Source organism: Solea senegalensis, linkage group LG18, assembly GCF_019176455.1.
Source record: "Solea senegalensis isolate Sse05_10M linkage group LG18, IFAPA_SoseM_1, whole genome shotgun sequence".
Lineage (NCBI taxonomy): Eukaryota > Metazoa > Chordata > Actinopteri > Pleuronectiformes > Soleidae > Solea > Solea senegalensis.
Genome location: NC_058041.1, coordinates 12,895,031 through 12,912,417, shown reverse-complemented (window position 1 = coordinate 12,912,417; position 17,387 = coordinate 12,895,031). Strand labels below are relative to the sequence as shown.

Sequence of the window (17,387 nt, the reverse complement as noted above, 5' to 3'; positions counted from 1 at the left end):
GGAGCTAGCTCACTGAAAACAGTAGCTCTCTAGACTGACAGCAGGGAGTGGAGGGAGGCTTCATCGCTGCTGCCATCTCCTCTCCATCCACACCACCCTGTAATTTCCCTGGAGGCCGGCCCAGGCCTCATCCCCATCCCCAGTGGCCGTTGCCACCACAGCATGGCTGGCAGAACCCGGCTGAGGTGGCACCGGCCACAGCCATAGTAATTAAAATGGTTATTTTTGCTTTTTGGGGGCAACAACGTTTTGTTTTTTTTCTCAGCTCTGGGTGGAAGTATTGTAAGACACCATCCAGCCCACACAGAGTAAACTATGCTGATGTCTTTTTCAGTTGCATATTTTGTGCATGTGTATATCTTCAGAGTTAGAACAAAGGCTTTGGTTATTACTCTTAAATGTGTGTGTGTGTGTGTGACTACAATGGAGGAAGCATGAGATAGAATTTGAAAACCACACAACACAACACCACACACCCCCAAATCTACACACTGACTCAAAGACTCATTAGCTGCTCACCATCTACCCAGTCTTTAAAGCCATGTTTACAATGCAAAACAACCAGATCAGGACTGAAATCCAATCACAGCAGCTTTGCAGGACCCTTCACGCCGGCCTCGCAGGAGAGCTGAGGATACACAGGCCTTGTAGTCTCTGGACACTGTCCAAGGGAAACCAAATCTCAGAAGTCCAAATAAAACCACACATAAAATCAGAGGTAAAACAGCGGTTTCTTTTCAGCCGATCATGACCCCACCAACAAGCACTCACACACACACGAACACGCACTTATTGGCCCCTGTTTCACTATCCTCTCATGGTTACACTGTATGCACACAGGGATCACTCAGACTTCAGCAGGGCTCCTCTCACTTTCCCAAATTGACTGGGGCCCGGTGACTTGGGGCTTTGACACGGGCTGCTTAGTGTGTGTGAATACACAAACACACACACACAAACACTACACATCCATGTAAAGGAGACGGCCACTTAAGGTCGACTCACATCAGCCTGTGCTATCTTTAGTAGCTGGGCTAAACTGTTAAAACCACACAACAAGCCACCACCACCCCCCTAATAAGATGGCCTGGCTGACCACTAGCACCTCCCTCCATGGCCGCAAGGTCACATGTTTAATTACACAGAATGTAGTAATCTCACCAGACAGATGGCAAGCAGGCTGCCACTCAATCACTTTATGCCAAATTGAATCATTACTGATGTTATTTGCTACATTATGGCACAAAGAAAAAAAAATTCAGTGGGGGTGGGGAGGGTCCACGGCCATGGCAGCGTTAGAACAGTGTTGTAGATGTGCCTCTTGCCGAGTAAGACCGAGATCAAAAAGGTGTGAAAAACACAAGCATTTGACTGCTAGCTTTTGGGGGGGAAGAAATGGAAGTTTAATACCACAGTGATCAGTGCCAGATAAAACAGCCCCTTATTTTTCTCCAACCCAAACCTGGTGCTGAACCTCGGCCGATGTGGAAATAGTCGGCTCCCGGCAGCCCAGTTGAGGAAACCGCACGACAAGGCCAATTTAAAACGTGAAGAAAGTGTCTGTCTCTTCTAAGTGAGTCAAGGGAGAGGGCAAAAAGTTGGGCTTATGCAGAGTTATTGTTCTTCATGGACAACCAGTTTGTCATCTGAGATCGTCGCAGTGGGTTTGACTTGTCTCCTGTAAAAACCCAGAGCGGCAAGTGTGAGCAATCTGGTCTCAGCGTCCGTCCCTGTCGATGCCTCACTCATCATTTCTCAGCTCCTCCTGCCAATAGCTTCTGTGAACAATTAGAGGTTGACTTTCCCAGAGTCTCTGACCACAGCATCTCGATCTCTGGCCAGGGAACTTCAACAGTCAGAGCTTGCCAACAAGATTGTCTTCAGGTTCAGGCCTTAGGTTTACCATTAATTCATGATTGGCTGTTCGTAAGGCCTCTCCTCCCTCTGCCTGTTTATGATTTAACATGACCACAGAGATAAATAACGGCACATTAACTGGCCTCATTAATGTCAGGCACAAAATGATTTGAGTGAGAACACTTATAAATGTGCCAATCTGAACGATAATGTTAACAACAAAAACAAATCTTACACCTAGAGGTGTTGTGTTAAACCACACATTTATTTCTGAGGCAAAGAGTAGCCAACGTTTACGTCTAAATTTAACCAAAGCATAAGAGGAGGAAGATTAACAGGATGGTTGAACAGCTTCATTAACTTTACAACCAAGCCACGGCGTATGGAACTGCACACAGCAGTCATGAAAAGCATTTGTCCCACTGGTGGCCACAAAAAGACTGGCAGCTCACCACTAACTGGGAACAGTTGTGTTTGAGAGGCACGTCTAAAGATGTAAAATGATCTGTGGGAGCATATAGAAAACTTCCATTTGTTTTTTTTTTCCCCCCTCAGACAGGCTGAAGGGTTTTACTAGCCTATAGACGACAGCCAGCAGTTGTTCTCCCAGGAGGGTGAGAAATACATGAGCGGGCGGATCAGAAGATCACGACTAGATCTGCATATTTACAGCACAGGATTTTAGATTGCAGGACTCGGGGAAAAAAAAGTGATCCCAAAGGCAAATGTAGAAAATGAGAAGACAGCGTCCATGGAAGTTCCCCAGAAGGCTCAGAGGACTTATAGTAATGGCTCCCAGGCACATCTACAAGCTCACTACCCTGAGAGGACGGGGGAGGTTTTCCTGTTCGTCTTCTCACCCATGCCATTCCTCTGCCTGTGAGAAAAGCTGGACTCTTGTTTAATACTAGCAATGTTCACAGTACTGATGGAAGTTGGAGACATAAAAACATTAACAGAGGAGGTTTGAAGGGGGATTTTCACATGATGATTTTGTTACCAGTCTGCATTCCTAATACTGTGCTGGTTAAAAAAAAAATGAACTTTTGAATCCGGCTGAACCGGCAGTCAGAAAAATCACTCACTGAAGGCTAAAGCGCAGTATCAACTGAATCAAATCTGTGGAAGTCCTTTCATTGACCTTTTCTTTTTATATGAAGGCAACAGATCAGTAAAAAAAAAAAAGAACACGTTGTTCCTCACATCTGCAATGATGTCATCCTTGTGTGTGCAAGCATCTAAAAATAAAAGATAAACCGGTACGATACTAAGTGTGGGTAATGGTCTAATATTGGAAAAAAAACAACATAAAATCCAATATGAGCCAAACTTCCAAAATGACTTTAAAAATGTAAATAAAAAGCAAAAACAGCATTTTAACTAAATTTTGCTGTTCTTTTTAACGGGAGCAGAAGATATATATAACACAGCGGGAGCATTGTGTTTTTAAAATGCATCAGCACAAATCAGTTGTTAACAGCTTTCGTAGTTTAAAAGATGTAAAACAACTGTTATCAGTATCAGACATTAAGAGCGATATCGAGCCATCTATACTAAAATTCAGACGTGCATGACTAGGTGGAGTCAATTCCATTTTCTTTTAAATGCACCTGCAAAACAAAACGTGTAAGCCAAGTTGCAAACAGCCCATGTGCAGGTCGGTTCGTTATCGCACTGCAATTTAACCTACAGCGAAGTATGTATGGTATTCCCTGTGTCTGCACAAGGCTCATGCACCGGGGCATGTTTGAGCCTAATGCCACACAGTCCTGTCCATTAGCCCACCAGCGGAGAATTCTAGGTGATGTTGTCTCCCTATGGCCTACATTTGACTTGACCGTGAGCCTTGCACTCTTTCCCCCAGCTGCTGTATGGCAGGAATGGGCAGTAGCGCTGGCACCTGTCTTTGACAAGCCCCGGCATTCACACTGACTCTGAGCTCCCGATGGCGGCTGCATGACAGTCAGGTGACAAATGCTAGCACACGCCGTCTCTGACACAGGCTGCAAACATGCATGCACACAGGGAATCGAAATCTTCTAAACCAAGAGGCACTTCAGGATGATCCCAACCACTTAGAAAGACGCGGCATCACATAGAGAGAGGTCTTAGCCTCTCGTGTCTCATCGTCTGATGGCAAACCCAGCTCTGATTCAGGCTGTGGCTTGAAGCTGTAAACCAAAGCTTCCCTCAACGCCTCCAACCAGCCCGGCTATGCTCTAACCACTGTTTTTGCATACCGCTCAGCTTGTGTAACCGTTGAGTGGTTTTGCTCCACTTAAACAATGGCGGTGTAGCAGACTAAGCAGAGTGAAGCCATTTAATGTCACTGCCTTTTCAAGATTTGATAAACACGTCAGTTCATAGAATGTAAGAAACGCAGCGAGGAGTTTCCGTGCAAACAAAATAAAAGCAACGCTTGGGAGTTTGCCAGTGGCTGAGGCCAAAAGGAAATAGTTTTCTCAGGTGAGTGAAGCAGATGCTGTGCTGACAGCTTTGCTTAGCTTCACAAAACCACTGGCATCCACAATTAAATCCCCTGATTTTCTACATCTCTTATACTGAACCCTAAAATTAGCAGCTCGACACAGTGTTTTTAACATGGGTTAAAAACAAAAAGTCAGTGTGTAGTGTTTTTTCCCCACTAAGTTCACTTTCACAAGAGCACCATAAATTTACATGTCAGATAAGACAAACCACAGAGCCCAGTGATGATGTTACGGTGGTTAGCCTTTTATGACTTTCACTTCAGCCTCTCTTTCACATTCTGTGGTGACAGAATGAATATTGATCATTGTTTGAATCACGTGTCAGCGTCACGTCGGGACACATGCACAGTCAGCGACTGGAGCTGGAACCAATCAAAAATCAACATCTACCACAGAGTTATTTGACCCAGGAGTTAATGCCATTTGTATACATTCCCATGCAGACAAAAGCCAGATGTTAGAGGGTGTTAGTGGATTTTTATCAGTGGAAAAGAGCATTAGAGTCTGTCTGGGTCATCGCGAATAGTAACCCCATCAAGATTTCAGTATTGTTTTGATTCTCTTATATATATCCAGCTTGCTCTTCTATATATTATATTTCTCTCATGTCTAATTCCAGAGAAATGTTGGTGAAAACACCTCTTACACTGACACTAGAACCTGGCATTAGCTTACGAGTCTGCTCTTTTACAGCATTTTAATTACAATGACTGGTCACAGTGTGGCCAAAACTGCTGCTTAAAAAAGGGCAGTGATTTATCACACAGGATATGGAGGAGCTGGCAGAGCAGGATTGAGTTCTCAACATCGCACAGCATGTTGGCACTACACCGCCCAGCGAACCACGGCCACATTTTCCCCTCTGCCCTCCCACTCAGTGCATCTTTTGTCAATTCCATGTCCTGGCTCCACTTGTTTTGTCCACTAAGACGGTGGAGTCAGCGACTAGGTCTAAACAAGAAGACTGCCTCTGCAACCCAAGAGCATCATATTCACCTCTAGCACCCCCAACTCCAAAAAGAATACACACCCACATCCACTCAACCCACACTCACCCCCGCCTGACTAATGTGCCCTGACACTCGTACATCACCCGTAAATTGGCCAAATGAATTAACCACGGCCCCTGCTTAGCTTTACGGGTTTTAAATGGATTTTCTCCTCTCCATGTCTGCCCAATAATTGCATTTATCCATCTTGTTGAAGCCAGGTTTACACACTCACAAAGATCATGCCAATCCCCGGATACATTTTCCGCTCTGGTGGCAAGAGTGTGCGAGATTTGTCATTGAATCATAACAAGGTAATTCAAACAACAATTAGCTTGACCACTGTGTCGTATGTCAGTGTCTGGCTGCTTGCTGGACAGGACCTTCGTGAGAGCAATGAGGTTCTATCGCTTCATCTGTCTGTATATCTCCTGCCCTTCCCTCAGTGTGATAAATTGAGCTGTGTAATACTTTTTTATCTATCATCCAAGCCTCCAGGTTAAAGCAGCAAACACCCACAGTAGGGAAGAAAGTAGTGGCTACGACTCTTCATTGTTCACACACACTTTCAGACAGAGAGCACAGGCAGGGTGAAGGCAGAGCTGTGAACACCGGCATCAGTGGGGGTCATCTACACACTTGTGAATGTTTGAACAGAAGTGCATTAGACACTGGGGGGGCCCAAAGGACAATTCAGCTAAGTAAACATGCAGCAACTTCCTTCCCTCCGCTTCTCCGGGCCCGTACTGAGACAAGCCACTGTTTGAACAGCACACACAGCATTCCTGTGCCGGGGCCCCAGCCAGCTGCTGCATCCTCACTACAGGCCTGCTTGCCTGCCGGAGCAGAGACAGATACGGGCCTTACAAGACCAAGGGTCATCCATGACACACAAAGGGCTTTTATAGACATGCAAAACTGAACTCATCTTCAAGAAATGCTTCTTAGTTTGACTCTGGCTTCTTAAAATCTGACAATTCTCAGAGAGATTAGCAGGAATGACCCCATTGCTGAAGGATTCACCAGGAAGTCTCAACGACTTGTAGCCATCTGCAATCATAAAGCTTATAATTTATCTTTATTGAAATTCAAAATATGCAAAGTGTGGATGCCAATAAAGATAAAGGAGGCAATAAAGTGGAGATAAAGAGCGTCCTGATTCCAAAGGGCACACTGACGTGCATCACATGACACAAAGGCCAGCCCTGACGCCAGTCTGTTTAACTTTCATTATGACTTAACAGGTTTCAGGCACACAGAGGACATCTGAAATTAACTTTTGGCCAAGATAGCAGGGAATGAAAATGATAATTTTAGAATACATAGATAGTAATACAAGTATATAATATATATTATGTACACACACGTGCACACTCACACACACAGACACACACACATAAAACCAAGACGTTTAAATGCTATTGGCAGTAAAGTCTGGTTTATCCACCAAAGACAAACTCTGGTGTTTTGTGGTGTTAATATTGGACTTCAATAGTTTGCTCCATTCACTGGCTTCCAAACCAAATAAGAAATTCTATCTCTGACTCTAAGAGTTTTGAAAAGAGCCTGCCACAGGGGAACCTGCTGGAACAGCGCCGTTCTGGGTCGAGACCCATCATCAGACATACAACAATTGTCTTGTGAGCACGCTGGCGCCAAAATATGTAAACTGTGAGTACAGAAACTAAATCGACATTAAATATTTAACACAGAGATCCACTAAACTCCCTCTCATTCAGGAGTTATTTTATTATTATTATATGAAGATTACAGCAATCAGTGTCAGCCATAAGAACTGCCAGTGACAGTGAGCTGCGGGTCATTATGTCAATCAAACAGTCATTTCAGGGCGACTCGATTGCATTGTTTTCCACCTCACCAGTGCCACATTCCCTCTTGTCTCTCTGTTTGCCTGACAATTCATTTGGCTTCTCCTGCCTGCCTGTCTGTCCATCAGCCCCTACCCTCTGGCTTAATGGTAAAGGCCACTCATCTCACTCCAGGACAGTTGTCCAAACAAGACACTCCATTCACTCTGACCCCTCAAGGGAGGAAGGCAATTGACAGTTCACTCAGTGCTGTGAGTCAATTTGTTCACTTTTGGAATTGACCCCAAACACCGCTGACACACCGGCTTCGCACTGGAGCGGAATGAATACGCAGCGCTCGGGACGATAAAGCGGCGGAAAAAAAACGTGCGATAACAACGTCCATGTGTGTCTTGCCTCATCAGTCCTAAGCATCGAATTGAAAAGATACATTTAGGGGAAATAAAGCGAGTAAACATGCAATCTAAAATGTAATTAAATTTAAAAGTATTAGGTCGATGAAGTGCGAATGAACAATTGATAATTAAAAATAAAACATACACTGCAATCTACTTAACTACCAATCATATTGTTTTATGCAGAATTTTGGAGCAGAACAAAAGGCACTTCGTGCCAAACATCCCATACACTAACACCTGCACAATGGCTGGCAGTTGAGTGCCCATGTGCAAGGCGGAGGTCATGTGTGGATGTGACAAGCTGTTCACATGAAATGTTATCTAGTGCTATACACAAGTTGACAGCTGTGTCTTTACAAAAGGCGCATTATTGTTGTGTGTAAATAGGTTTCTAACAGCTGGTTAAAGAGCCAACGCAGGAATTTACTCTTAATCTGTTTTCCACTGGAATTGGTTCATCAGCTCGAAGGGAAAAAATAAAACAGAACTCTGTTCCTTGCTGCAAGTCGGGGTTACATTTTATTAGCCTTGTGCCTTTCTGAGTAATCTCGCCGTCATTTCTTTTTTTTCCCCACCCAAATCCTACCATAATCCGCAGATTAGCAGATGAATTCATTTCTGCTCAAACTCTTAAACCCCCCCCCCCTCACCTTACGCAGGAAGCTATCAACCGGGTACCTTTAACGACAAACAAGCAGATGATCACCTCATTAGTGGACTCACTCCTGCTTCCCAATCGCACACACACTCCTTGGAGATTATCCAGCTACAATTAAAAGTTTAATTAGTAGATTAAAAAAACAGCGACTGGTGTTTTATCACCTTAAACTCCTCCATTATGTGTTTAGCACACGTACAGTCTCCTTCCCATCAGAGCCATTTTGAACTGATTATCGGTATAAAATATATGAAGCCTGGAGATATAAAATATCTGCATAAACTAATTTTGTTTCCACATATAGATTTTGATATAATTTATGTTTAATGCCCCATTTATTGTTATAAATACTGCAAATATGAGAGCTGAAACTATCACAACATAGACGGCTCTATGTTCAAAATTAAATTAAATTACCTCATGAGGGGATAGAAAAAAAAGTATGTTAAAAACATAGTAGAACAACATTCTGTGGTGCGTTCCAGAGCATTCTACCACATCCATAAAAGGCTGGTGTACCACAGGTGTTCCCTGCACACTGCCACGGCTGGTCATTATCCAGCTCGACATGATCATTAAGAGCTGTGATGGCAGCGCTACACCTCCTCCCTGCATGTACACACGCACACACACACACACACACACACACACACACACATATATACACATCCACAAGCTGGGGGAAAAAATGGAGACTGGAGTGCTCCCTGTCTAGTGCTGGGGAGAGGAGAGGAGAATCTCCTTCCTCAACGAAATGCATGTCAGCGCCAGCGAACTTTGACCCTTCCCAAACACACTCCACAATCTAAACAGAGGGCCGACACCATGAGAATTCCTCTGGCGTCACAGTTGGCCCTCTAACCCCGGAGCTTTTTCAGGCAATTTTATTTCATAACAATGAGGGTGGAAGCACTGAGAACATACACATAGATGAACATATGCATGGTCATCAAATGCAGAAACTTCCCTGATTCTGCAAAGGCCCCTGCTGTCTTTTCCTTTTTTTTTTTTCCCAAATAGAAAGTGTGAAGCCTTGGGGCACTATTGTTTGGACATCTAACCAGGAACTGTCTCTGCTCTCATTGCCCTGGCATTAACAGCAATTATGCGCTCTATTCAGAAGGCTTTTGTGTGTCCGACCCCGGCTCCCTCGCCGTCGCCCCTTCCACTCACTCACTCACTCACTCTCACACACACACACACACACACACACACACACACACACACACTCCGGAGTCCGAACACACATTTCCCGCTTTTCTCTGCCCCCTCCCGCCTCGTCTTTTCCCTCCCACTCGGCTACTGGTGAACTCATTTGGCAAGTGGAGCACTCTGCTCCCATTATGAATGAACTTACAGAAATATGCACATTCAGACGAGGGAGAGAAGAGGAAGAAAAAAAAAAGCAACACACATACCAGAAGTATTTCTGGAATGATACCTTTGTTGAGCTCAACTCTTTCTACCATAAAAAATGCTCTACTTTACATAATTAGATGCACATTTACGGAATAAAATCAGTCTTCAAAACTTATCTGCTTTAATATAAAACATATGACAGCTTTATATCTAAAAGCAATCAATAGTCATTTTAACTCAATGTAAGCTCACGTTGTTGACTGCAAAGTGAGTGGAAGCTTCACCTTCTACCGCGACGAAACAATGTCAGCACCTGTGTTTGTGCTCGTGGCCGCTAAGGACCCGGGTCATACTTTCCACGTCTGCGTGTGCACTCTCTGCGAGAGAATGATTCCGCGCGAACCTACTGCGCATGCTCCATGCAGCACAACACTTTCCAGCACAGCTAGTGGCTCACACTCTTGGTTTGGTCAAAAGAAACGGCGAAGAAGACAGTAACCATGGAAACTTGCTTGAGGTTACATGAGGAAGTCCGTTGGTAACCGCACATGCACGAGTCAGCATTCAGAGAATACAAGGAAATACAAATGAGGGTGAACTTCTGGTGAGGAAATCACTGCGAGTGCAATGGGATATGAGATGGAGTACGCTTGAACGCTACACTGACGTGGGACCCCCGTTTAGGACGGACAGAACCGCGGGTTTGTCCACGCATGGGGAAATGTGAAGCGGCTCTCTGCAAGTGCAGAATGCGTTGAGTATGACCTGGCCCTGAACAAAGACGATACGCACGGTCCGTTAAGAAGAGTTTCCAATGTATTTAAACTACAATATTTTCATTGTTATGAGAAAATGTTCAAAACAACCAAAATAAAATCTGCTTCCATGCATTCACTGCTCCTAAAATTAAAAGTGACCTTGCCAACTATTCTAGGGGGGTCGGAATTGTGCTGCCTACACAGGGAAAATAAAAAATAAAAAATAAAATAAATAAAAATAAAGCAACAAGCTCTGTAGAGTGATACAAATTTAACTGGTGGCTACACGCACACACACACACACACACACACACACACACACAGAATAATTTAATTTCCATGTTTCAGGAGCCCCAAGCCCTGTGGGCCGGGAGCAGAGCTCGCCTATATTTAACAGATGACAAAAGTTGCATTCCAGATGTACAGTACTATCTTTGTGTTGAGCTCTATAGAAATGCATGGGAGAAAGAGGGAGCGAGGGGGGATGTGACTGGGAGAGGAGGGGGTTACACCTGAAGCCTGCACCAGCACAGCTGCTAAACTAATGCCTTTTTTTTCCCCTTTGCTCAGACACAGAAAAGCAGAGTGTGGTGGCTCACTGACAGAAAGAGGGAAGGAGGTAAAAAGTGGATGTATCCATCCTGAGAATTGTTGACTTTATAAAAAAAAAATATCCAGGCTGTGCTGCGACTTAATGAGTAACAGGTGTAATCTGTCACGCCGCAGTCAAAGTGAGGCATCAGATTAGCGATTATTACATTAAAAACATTGGACGCAATGATTTAATTAAAAAAAATGTGCAGCTCCAAACCAGACTTGACTGCAGCTGAGGGTTAGCTACACCCAAACCCAGCTCTCACTGCCACTAGGGAACCACTGCTCCCTTCACACTGGTTAAAAATCTGATTAGAAACACACCCACAAATGCACTGGGGTTTTTTGCTTTTTTTTTTCTCCCTCTCTCTTTCTGTGGCGTTTCAAGCAGAGTGACAGATCAACGGGTGCATAAGCTCTCACACGGCTCAGCCTGCCAACATCATCAGCATTAGACAATTAAGCCAAAAAAAGCTGTGACGGGGAATAAATATATGTGTATTTATATCCTATAGTAAATATTTACTGCACAAATCTTTTCCATTTATTTGCCAGGCACAAACAAAACCTTACTGTATTCCCTCTCCCTTCTCCTTCTGAGTCCCCTCCACTTACACACACACACACACACACACCCCCCTTTACATCTGCGATTCATTGACTTTACAATTTACCACATGTCGAGATGGGAGAGGTCGAGCCTCCATCTGAATCACGGCACAAATATGCAAGTGATTTATTGTTTTAAAAACCCCGGGCCGATTTAGTGCAACTCCACTTTTCCTGAGCATTACTCCTATTGGCAGACCATGAACAATTACAGTTCGTACTAATTAAGCTCCGAGAATGTGCTGTGCACCGCTAATGTCTAGCAGGCCTCAATTTTGGTTTAATGGTGCCAAACTTTGCTTCCTAGCTACCCCACTGCCCCCTCCTCCACCACCACCACCCCATCCAACTTAACTCCTCAAATCCAAAGCAGATTGTACTTTTTTTATGACTGTTTATTGAGTCAAAGAAAAAAAAATATATAAGGATCTTTTCTTTCACCTCCCCTCGCCTGGGATGAGAGAAAGAGCAGAGCGAGTGGGGGACAGAGGGACCGAGAGAGAGAGCACAAAAAGGAGTAGTGGGAGGTAGAGAGAGAAAGTGCAGGAGCTGCTTCTGCCATACTTTGTAAACAAAAGTGATTTGCAAGACAAAAGGAGCACAACCTTCCAACTAAATTCAGAGTCCATTTTGCGGCTGGAGGCACAAAACGCAGCCGCGGCGTGCCACCAAACCCCCCGCGGACACCAATTAGGCCAGATTAACATGTAAAGCCAATTTGATAAGGTGTGGGCCCTATCCCACATAAATCCGTATTAAACCATCTTTCCTCTTGTCACAGCCAAAAAAAAATCCGTTTACAGCAGCCCGAACACACATAATCCATATGATATACCATTGTTATGCTTATGCTGCTGCCACGTTTGGGAAAGATACTGTGTGTCTGTGTCAATTACAACAGATAAGGCCGCAGCAATGTGTGCACGTGAGCACAAAGGAGCCAGTGTTGCATTCACTCCTGCATGTTCATTACAATAATCAGAGTAGAAAATCCCCTATTATTTCCTCCTAAAATAAAAATGATAAAGGAAGGAGTCAGTCGGTATGAAAGTGGATTTTCTTTCTTTCTTTCTTTCTTTTTTTTTTTTTAAAGGTGAAGCTGCGGCAACACGAGCACAACAACACGACTGAAACAAAAGCGGGAAAAAGGGGAGAAAAGCTATTGTTTCAAACACACAAAGCCTTTTCCACCCTCTTTTAGTAGAATCGCCACAGGTACTGAGAGCATCTTTTTTCACTCCACACGCAGCAGTGGATGCTTGGAGTTGTGTTTTCACCCCCAACCCTGCATCCCCAACACACACACACACACACACACTTTCTTGTTCTTTTTAAACTACTCGTAATTATACGTCGAAACTCAAAACCTTCGCCAAAAGTCTCCAGGCCCGAAGAATTATGGGGCCAGGGGTGGCGTCAAATATCTTAACATTCATAAGTCCGAGAGGCAGTAAATAAAGCCAGTGGATTTATGGCCCTACAGCCCCGATGCAGGAGAGCTGGCCGCCCAGATCCCGTTCTCCCTCCCTCAGCCTCTGTGTCTCCAGACCTGTTGAGGTGTGATGTTAGCCCACAGCACCGGAGTTAACCCGTCGCCTTTTTTCACAAGCCCCGTGTAAGCATCGGCAGGAAACAAAAGGTAGACAGAGGGAGGAAGAGACGTAGAGAGAGCAAAGGGAACAAGGGGGAAAGTGAGAGGAGACAGAAAAGCTGGGGTGAACTGGCCAGGCCACTTCTCCAATTCAACCTACACACACACTGATCCAGCAGGCCTTTGTGTGAGGTTTAGGGAGGAGGGAGACAGCAGGGAGAGGAGACGGGGGCAAGAAGGCTTTTAAAGCCCGGGCACAGCGTCATGTCAAATTGCTAAATGATACTAAATTGTGAGCCTCCTTGGACTTAGGTGGTAGGAAAAACAAATTCTCGATGGTTATGGCTCCCTGAGGTTCAACAAATTATGGTAACCACCACATGCAGGATTTTTTTTTTCTTCCCTCTTAAGTCACGCGTGCAACAGAAATCACATTAAACAAGGTAAAAAAAAAAAATGTAAGCAATAGAGCAGAATCAGCGTCAAATTAATAAATTAAAATCTTGTTCTGTGAAACACTTAAATGTTCTACATTTAAAAATTAAACTGAAAGCATAAATAATTTTTTTTTTTTTTAATGCACAATTTAAAAAAAGGCCTATGTGATGAAATCCACATCTGAAAAAAAAAAAAATCACAGCATCGTGTAAAGCAAAAGGAGCAGGTGAAGAGAAATGAAGGGGGAAAAGCAGCAAGAATCAAAGGCTTTTGTGACAAGACAGAGGAAGTCTCACTGCAATAATACTCACAGTCATATTCAGTGACGTGTTAGGGAGCGAGACAGCTAATCAATGTCCAGGTGAATTATTTATGCCAGCTTTAAGTCTAATACATTTATATTACAGCGACCACTGAACTTCAAAGCTGTGATTGCTGGACACACAGGACGCTGCAGAGAGAGGGGGCCGAGACTGTTCAGTAACAGAGACCACCGCAAACTGAGAATCACGCTCAGGTAGACGTGTGAATTACACTGTAATCAATCTCAGTGAATAAAACGCCACGCCAGTTTTAGTCACTTTAGATGTTTTAACGACTGAGGGGAAAAAGGTGGCATTGAGAGAAAAAAAGAAGCAGGGAATATGAATTTATAAATAAAAAAATACTAAATTTTCACTTGTGAAATATGCATGAAAACTGTATATTCAGGGGGGGATTCAGAGAGCAAACGTCACCACTGTCTTGTTGCAGCATCCTTCAGCCACACCACACAATTAAATGCTTTTCTCTAACTGCTGCATATGAGCACAATGAAAAAAAAAAAGAAAAGAAAAGCGCAGCACGGAGCAGTGTACAGGGTTGTATAGTGCAGCGATGCTCCCAGAGAAAACTACAAACCGAAACAAGGAGCTGCTTCAGCTCAAAACCACGCGTGTTCCTGTGAATGTGTGTTTGTGTCAACGACGATGAGAATAATGGCCGACTAATTCCCACATACCAGCCCGTAGAGTTAACAAGGCAATGAATGGCAAAATGTTCTCACATGTGCCGGCAATGATAGAAAATAAATATCCTTTCACTCTCTAAAAAGGCAGAAGAGAGAGGTGTGCAAGCAGCAAATAATGATGGTAATAATAATAATAATAATAATAATAATGAATGATAAATTAAACATGAAACTCAGAGGTGATCATGTCGAACTCAGAAGTAGAAATTGTGTCAAACACAATAAGAAGCATTATGTGTCAGGTGTGCATTTATTTTCAAGGTGTGCACTTAAAAAAAAAAGAAAGAAAGAAACACAGATAACAAATATCAGTTTCGTGAGGCAGAGCTGAGGTGGTGGTGTTGGTGGTGCTGAGGTGGAGAGGGTCATATTTCCTAATGCCTGGTCTTTGCCTTAACCTTGTAAAATGAGATGACAGGTCCTGAAGCGCAGACTTGTAATTGCAGCCGTTTAAAATGGGGGTGCAGAGAGAGCGAGAGACACCCATGGTTGGAAAAAAATTATGCTGCTTAAGGATCGCCATTGCCCAGTGGGACCAGAGAGGTGCTGAGCAAATGAGCAAGTGTGCATAATTATAGCATGGCTGATTGTGTCTAAATAAATAACAGGAATTTATTTTTAAACATGGGTTTACGTGGCACAAAGCTTCTCTTTTTTTTTTTATGCTGAAGCAAAAGCGGTGCACATGCAGGGACTGCTCATTCGCTTTTAAAATGTATATGCAAATATAGATCAAGGAAATAATTCTTTCATGTTTCTTGTCTTTTTTGTAATGCACGTGCAAATCACTCAGAGATGCACGTCTGAATGTTGATTTTATTTTTATTTTATTTAAATCTTTTGTTCATTTAGATGTGGATTTACTTTACGCTTTACACTGCACTACGCCGTGTAACAGGGAGCCAGTGAGCAGGTCTGAGGGCTCATAATATGCAGCTTGTGTTAGGAAAAAAGGGCATTTTTGATGAGGCTGTGGCAAACAGCAGCCAACTGCATTATTCAGAGGGCCAAATAAATATATATACACATGCACTTGTAGGCAGGAATACAACACTACAATTATTCAGTGACACATAATAACAGTAATAATAATAATAATAACAACAATAATAATAATAATTATTATTATTACTTACATAATAATGTTTAATTAAATGTATAAGTTGAACACGTCAGTTTCAATGTCACATGCAAACATGACCTGCCATTGAACCACTATGTCCTTTTTTTCACTCCACTGAGTCTTAGCACAGTTAGCATGTTAGCTGCTGCCGCTGCTGCCGCGGACATGCAGGATGCCATTGTACTGTACACTTCACGGGGAGTTGGAAAACTTGGCTCTGGCGTGTTTTAACTGCTGTTTAATCACGCTGCACGTCTCTGAGTGACAACACGGAGAGTGTGTGTGTGTGTGTGTGTGTGTGTGTTTTGACAGTGTTTATAATGCGTGTATAAGCGTGAGAGAGTGTGTGTGAGTGTATACGAGTAGTAAATACGTGAACTTACTGTGCGTGCTGTTGGAGAAAGTGATCCATTGGGAAGGTAGGGGCTTGTGAGATCGGGGATCATTATAAATGGATAGCCCGGGTACGGTGGGCTCTTGAACAGCCCTCCATCTTGCCTTTTCGCAGCTAACATGGCGGGGGGGAGAAGAGAGGAGAAACTTTTTTCATAAAGTGGCCTTGAAAAGTTCCCTTTTTCATTAAAAAAATGCATTTGAGGAACAAATATGAAGAGGGGGAAGCCCCCTCCGTCAGACACAGACAATGTCATGCTGTAGAATTGATTTTATTTGTGTGGAAAAAAACGAAACGTGCGTGGAAGAATAAAGGCAGACTCACCCTCCTCTAAACTTTCTCTTGTTTTGTCTCTGAAAGTTTCAGATCTAGGCGGAGGCCGTCTTTCCGCCTTCAAATGCAATGAAACACAGGGATTGCGTTCAAGTTAACTTTCTTTTTGTGCAAGTGTGACAAACGTAGGCCTCTAAACTTACAACACAACCAAAGGGGAAGCGGTTATTTTTTGTGGATTTCAAAACGTGCAACTTACCTCCGAGTCCGACGAGCTGTTCTGATTCGTTTCCGACTCGTTTACGAGAGAAGATTTGACATCTGCTAAATCCCTTTCTGCCGACGAGTTCTCCGAAATCTTCTCTTCCTGCTCCCCTTCGTCTTTGAAGGCTATCATTTCATCGTTTGCGCCCAGATCGTCCCCTCCACCGCCGTTGAGCTGCGGCATTTTTCCCGTGCGAAAATGTTTGTTTGTTTGTGTGTGTGTGTGGCGTGTGTGTGTGTGTCTGTGTGTGTGAGGAGGGAGGAGAAAAAAAAAAAGAAAACAAAAGTTTTCACAACACCCTTGATGTCGGGTGATCGAGGAAAAGTCCGAGTGTGGAGTTTGCGGGGTCTGCGCTGGCGTTTCCCAAAGCTGAGGCGGTGGAAAGAAAAGTAAAAAAGAAGGGAATCTTGGCAGAAAAAGGGGGGAAGCCGGAGAAGGAGCCGAGCCGCTCGGATTGAGTGAGTTGAAGTTGGTCGGAGTGGTTTTCAGTTCAAAGGCGGCGCTGATTGACAGATAGAGAGGGATGGAAATAGAGAGAGTCTGGATTCAGGATTATTGACAGGGAGAAACACACAAGAAACTAATGAGATTCAAACAGGGAGGGACTTGAAGTGACGTTTTCATAAATAGGAGGAAAAAACAGAGGGAGAGAGAGAAGGGGGAGAGAGATAGAGAGAGGAGGAGGAGGAGGAGGAGGAGGAGGGCTGGAGGAAGCCGGCGGACGACTGCAGTGAAAAAGCATGAGAGAGAGAGA

At 43.8% G+C, this 17,387-nt stretch overlaps 1 protein-coding gene across 19 annotated transcripts in view; it reads right to left on the bottom strand.

The window, feature by feature from the left end:
• Positions 1–16,879, bottom strand: part of tcf7l2 (transcription factor 7 like 2) — a 90,782-nt gene extending 73,903 nt beyond the window's left edge. For all 19 annotated transcript variants that reach the window (XM_044014764.1, XM_044014765.1, XM_044014769.1 and 16 more), the window contains exons 1-3: positions 16,628–16,879; positions 16,420–16,486; positions 16,085–16,209 (exon numbers count right to left, since the gene is read on the bottom strand). In XM_044014764.1, coding sequence (XP_043870699.1) covers positions 16,085–16,209; positions 16,420–16,486; positions 16,628–16,816 — 381 coding nt within the window. In that variant the 5' untranslated portion in view covers positions 16,817–16,879. The remainder of the gene's footprint in view (positions 1–16,084; positions 16,210–16,419; positions 16,487–16,627) is intronic.
• Positions 16,880–17,387: the final 508 nt, after the last annotated feature.